Source organism: Monoraphidium neglectum (genome assembly GCF_000611645.1).
Source record: "Monoraphidium neglectum strain SAG 48.87 unplaced genomic scaffold scaffold03983, whole genome shotgun sequence".
Taxonomy (NCBI): Eukaryota; Viridiplantae; Chlorophyta; class Chlorophyceae; order Sphaeropleales; family Selenastraceae; genus Monoraphidium; species Monoraphidium neglectum.
The window spans coordinates 1-5,280 of NW_014009646.1; the positions used below are offsets into that span (position 1 = coordinate 1).

The 5,280-nt window shown below is 67.9% G+C and overlaps 2 protein-coding genes across 2 annotated transcripts; one reads left to right on the plus strand and one right to left on the minus strand.

Annotated features, from left to right (window-relative positions):
- Positions 1-1,807: 1,807 nt before the first annotated feature.
- MNEG_13686 (hypothetical protein) lies at positions 1,808-4,183 on the minus strand (the record flags this gene model as incomplete). The annotated part of the gene is made up of 7 exons (XM_014037841.1): positions 1,808-2,030; positions 2,248-2,378; positions 2,664-2,839; positions 3,029-3,062; positions 3,305-3,577; positions 3,794-3,870; positions 4,114-4,183. 7 exons carry the CDS (start codon positions 4,181-4,183, stop codon positions 1,808-1,810), a joined length of 984 nt encoding a protein of 327 aa, XP_013893295.1.
- A 608-nt stretch (positions 4,184-4,791) lies between these two features.
- On the plus strand, positions 4,792-4,944 carry MNEG_13687 (hypothetical protein; the record flags this gene model as incomplete). The annotated part of the gene is made up of 1 exon (XM_014037842.1): positions 4,792-4,944. A coding segment is annotated over one exon (153 nt), but the record flags the coding sequence as incomplete, so codon positions are not given.
- Positions 4,945-5,280: the final 336 nt, after the last annotated feature.

The following is a 5,280-nucleotide window of genomic DNA, read 5'->3' on the forward strand; positions in this document are numbered from 1 at the left end:
GCGCCGGCGCGGGCGCCTGCGCCGGCGCGCGCGGCGCGGGGGAGGGCGCGGGCGCGGCCGCGGGCGCCGCCTTGGGCTTGCCGCTGCACTGGATGCGCATGCCGCCCATCATCTGCCGCACGGTGTGCTGCCAGATGTTGCGCAGCTTCAGCTGGCAGAGCGGCTTGGCCAGGAAGTCGACGGCGCCGAGGCTGATGCCGTGCATGACGTCATCAGGGCTGGGGTCGGCGGCCATGAGAATGCACGGCACGCCCCTGCACGACTCCAGCAGGCCGCTGCGCACGCCCCCGGCCACGGCCGCGGCTGCGCAGCCAATTGCGCCCTTGTCGGCGAGCAGGACGTCAAAGGAAGAGGGGGATGAGCTGAGGTGGACGACGGCCTCGGCGCAGGAGGTGCACGCGGTCACCTGGTGGGTGGGGAGGAGGCGGGTGTGCGTGTGGGGGGGTGGGGGGTGGACGGCCACAGGTGGGTGTGCGGTTTTGTGCTGGCAGGTGCTCACCCAGAGAAGCGATCGCCTCTAGAGCAGAGCGTGCGGGTGCCACCACCGAGTCCACAAAGGTAAGAAGTTGTGGGGCCCCAGGCCGGGGGTGCCCCATGGCCGTGGGTCCCCCCCCCCCATGGCAGCGGCTGCCCAGGTTGGCACGCTCCCATTGCTGCACCTCGCCGTCCCGTGCACGCACCTCGTAGCTGCACTGCCGCAGCTGCTCCTCCGTGCGGGAGCGCGCGTCAGCATCGCTATCGACGAGCAGCACGCGGAGGCCGCAGGGGAAGCCGGGGCGCTGGGAGAAGCTCGGCATGCGCTTGGGGGCCCCCATGTTGCTGGACGGCGGGCGGGAACACTGGCCTGGCAGTGGGCAGGCTGTCCACGAGGCAGCCTCCTCGTAATGGTGCTTCGTGGGACTCCGCCTTGCCTGCAAGCGGCCGACCCAGGGAGGGTTGGCAAGAAAGTTGGCTCCCGAAGGGTGGCTCCTCCGGGACCGCCATGGGGGCCGCCCTAGGATCGCCCTCAGCGGTTGCCCATCGTAGTCTATGCACCCGTACGAGACTGCGCCGGCACCCGGCACGCCCTCCAGAGCGCTGTGCCCAGGGGAGTGCCGCACTGCCACCCTCCCATAGCGGGCTCCGGTGGGCTCAAGCACACGGCAGGAGCAGCTCTGTACGTGATGCATCTCTAGCTGGGGTGAGACGGCCACTCTTGCTCGCTGCAGCACGGCGGGGGTGGCCTGATGCACCCACCCAGGTCGCTTGCTGCTCGCACGGCCCTACCCACGACGCACCCGCCCAGGCCCAACCAAAGGACTCACCACAGTCAAAATGCGCCCTTGAGCCGTCTCGGGACGCCTCTTCCGCCCTGAAAAGCCCCTGAGCAGCAACGGGCACTTGGGGTGAGCCTGAAGCTCTGAGCAAGCTCCGGTGTGGTCGGGAGCTCGCTCAAACATCCTACGCTTAAAGGTCAAGAGGTGCCAGCCGGTCCTCCCTTGACGGGAGAGCCGCAACCCGCCAGCTTCGCCGAACGCCTGGGATTTTTTGGATGAGAATCAGGCCCACCGAGTCCCCTGGTGGGGTGCACAAATACTGGGGCATGCTCTGATATTATTATTGTGGCAATTACAGCGCAACTTGCCCTGCCACGCCAGGTGCTGACCCGCTGACCCCATCAACCTGAACCAGGTGCGAGCCTCCACCCCTCCGCACCCCTGCCAGCCCCAGCCAGCCCGCCCTCACCAGCTGCACCTTGCGACTTTGCCCCTGCACCCAACCCCCTTGGTCAACATTTCCTTCCAACTCCCCATGCCATGCCAAAGGCTTACAACGCCGGACGCGCGGCGCCAGGAGGTCCCGGTGCGACGCCGCCACCATCCCCATCCTCCGATCGCCGCTCGTCGAGTCGCCCATCTTGCCGCCGCCGCCCCTCGCCGTCCCCCGCGCGCTGCTGGACGCCCGCAGCCTCCTCGTCATCAACACCCCACATGAGCGTATCCACGCGCTGCCGCCCCCACAGGCCCGCCTGCAGGCTCTCCGCCCGCCACCTGGACGCCAAGAGCGATTGGTCCGACACAACCTCAAACCAGTTGGCCAGGCGATCAGCGCGACGCCCAAACATGTGCGCTGCATCGACACTCATGCGCATCCCGCCAATAGCGAACCCCTGTCCACAGGCAGAGGCTGCAGCAACGCCCCGAAGTCCCTCACGCGCTCGCGCCCCTGGATCGCGCCCCAGCCCCCCGCACCCCAGCCCACACTCACCCGCTGTACCGCCCCTCGGCCCAGGCGACGCATCGGGCCAGCATGGTCTCGTACAGCGGCACCCCCCGCTGGAAGTGGCTCGACGCATACTCCTCCAGGGGCATCCAGCGCGCCGCCTCGACCTCCACCTCCTGGGAGACCGCAAATCATAGGGCGGCCGAGGGCGCGGTGGTTTGAGGTATGGCGCGGTGGGACTGGGTGCGGCGCGCTGGCGGGTGGTCGAGGCAGCTGCCCGGCCCGAAGAGGGCTACATTGAGGGCGCTTTGGGGGTGCCGGATGCGAATCGAAGCGGAGGGTTGCCCAGGCGCGCGACTGTCGGAAACCCCTCGCGCCAACAAGCAAGCTACCCCCGGCCCCCGCCGCCCGGCGCCCGGGCTGAACCCGAGCCGCCGCCGTCGCGCCCGGCTGGGACTCACGCACGGCCGCGGCTGCTGCCCGGGCTCGTTCGCCCTCAGTCCGACGCAGACGAACAGGTCGCTCTTGCCAAACCCGAAGCCGTGGGCCTGGCGGATGCAGAGCACGGCCTCCACGCGTGCTGCGATGCCGGCCTCCTCCAACACCTCCCTCTCCGCTGCCAAGACAATGTCCTCCCCTGGTGTATGACGCATGGGGGAGCGGCGGGTGGGGGTGGTGTGGGGTCACTTGGTTCGGGGACGTTGGATGCGGGCGCAGCTGCGTGCCGTTGTGGCTCTTTTGGGGCATTGAGGCGTCCGGCCGCGGCACCCGTGCCCGGCGCCGGCCGCATGAATTTAGGGCAGGGGTTGATGATGTGGCTGCGCACCTTGGTGGACCAACCCGGTCGGCATCTTCCAGACCTGCAAGATGACGTGTGGCACAGCGCGACGGCGATTTCGAACCGGTATTTGACCACACCTGCAAGTCCACCGAGTGCCCCTCTGAGCTGCCCACAGCCGGTTGCTGGCAATGAGGACTGACCCACTGCGACCCTGCCAGGCGCCTCGTACGCACACCCTGAGCACGCCGGGCCCGAGCAGCTAGCGCAAGCCAGCCGGCCGGGCACCCGCGCTGCGCCCTCGTTTTCGACCACCACGCGCACCTGCTTGCCCTTCAGCGGCCCGTTCGCCTCCTGCACCACGAGCACCTCGCCCCTCTCGTTCACCACGAACGCCCCCACGCCGACCTGGTGCGACGCGTTGGGCGGCAGCGTGCTGGGGGCGTCGGGCAGCCAGCGCGTCATCATCACGTAATCGGCCTCGGCGTGGTGGAATTGAAAGCCGCCTGTGGAGGGCGCGGCGGCGGGGCCGACCAGGTGCGCCTTGGAGAGCGGGACCTTGAGCCACAGGCCGCGCTTGCCCTGCGAGCTCCACGCCTGTGCGGCGGGGACGACAGAGGTTGTCGGCCCGCGGGGTCACGGGGCGAGAGTGCTGCTTGGGCGAGGGACCCTTGCACAACGTGCGGCGCTTAGTCCTCGGAGATGGGGGCGGCTGCGAAGAAGCAGCAGTGCTATGACGAATGCAAGGGCGCGAGCGCGGCCGCACGGGTGCCTGCCGCTCTGGACAGCAGCAGGCGTAGCCTCGCCGCGCACCTGCACGCTCTGCTGCAGGGCGGCCGCAAACTCGTCCGCGTCGTGCGGCAGCGCGTCCGCGTCAATTATGACGCCGCCTGCGGGCCGGCGGGGCGGGGCGCGGCGACACGGTCATGACAAAAGCCCAAGTGCACAGGGGCCAGGGCCCTCGCAGCGTTGCAATCCAATTCTGGGTGGCGAGCGCTGAAAAATCCGGCGAGTAGGGCGGGCGGATTTCTGCTGCCCCATGCGCTTTCCATGTTTTCAAGCTGCTGGCTCTGGTCCGATTGCAACTGCCTGACGGCTGCTCTCCCAACGTTTCCAGCCGTCGGGGCTCGTACCGTATGCATCCTCCTTGGCCACCAGCACAGCCGCCTGTGCATCAAGCGTCGCCTGCCGCTGCGACGCCATTGAGGCTGCTGATCGGCAGGGGCCGTGCTGCAGCAACAACAGAGCCCTGAAGTTTGTGTTCCTGTACCTACCAGCCCTTAATGTACGGGCGAGGCAATTCAGCATGGACGAGAGGCAGAGTGCGGTGCGCAATAATGAAATGCCGGGCGCACAGCGGTTTAGTACGCGAAAAGCATGGTTGCCTCAATCTTATTAGTGGTGGTCATCTGTATGCACAAAACGCTCGCGCTACAAGATCAATTTTGTCACTTGGGTGTGTCTTGTTGTGCCAAGCAGCACCCTTCATGACTTGTAGTGATCGCGTCACTTACTTGCTGTTGTAGATCGTCAGTCCCCTCACTCACACCTTGTCGTAGGGCAGGATGCGGTCGAGCGCAGGGTTGAACGCCAATCTCGGCCAATGCCGATCAGCGCTGAGACTCGCACGGTGAGCTGCTGAGAGAAACGAGGCGCCGATTTCACAGATAGCCTTCACACCTGACCCGTGCTGCCCTTTTGACACGCCACGCAGGGGCGCCCCCTGCACGCCGCGCTGGCGCCCCTCACTCCCAACGCCCCGGGCGACCCCAGCGGCGACCCCGCCCAGCGGCATCAACCTCACCGACAGCATGCCGTCTCTTGGCACGACTTACACGGCCGCCAATGACGTGCGGTCGCGGCCGGTGGGGATCCCCCGGCAGGCCTCTGACCCGCTGCAGGTTTTGCTTCAGGGCCAGGCGCAGGCGACCGCGGTGGCGTCCACGCTGCGCAAGACAAAGCTGGTGCGCCGGCGCCGCGGCGCTGCGGGGCGGGGCGCCGCACACGGCTCGGCATGCTTGCTGTGCAGCTGCGTACTGACCAGATCGTCGGCTGGGGCGGGCCGCTGGCTGCGCGTGCGCAGGGGCAACTGCCCAGGTTCGATCAGCTTCATGAGCCGACAGCCCCTGGGGTACTGCGACCATGCTCCCTCACCCATCCCAAACAGGTGTGCACGATTGGACCCCCAACCGCCACCAAAGAGGGCTTCGAGAAGCTGGCGGAAGCTGGTGAGTGCGCAGGGCGCGCCGTCCGGCTTTCCCTCCTGTTCCACACGGCGCCGCGCGGGCCCCGCCCCCGAC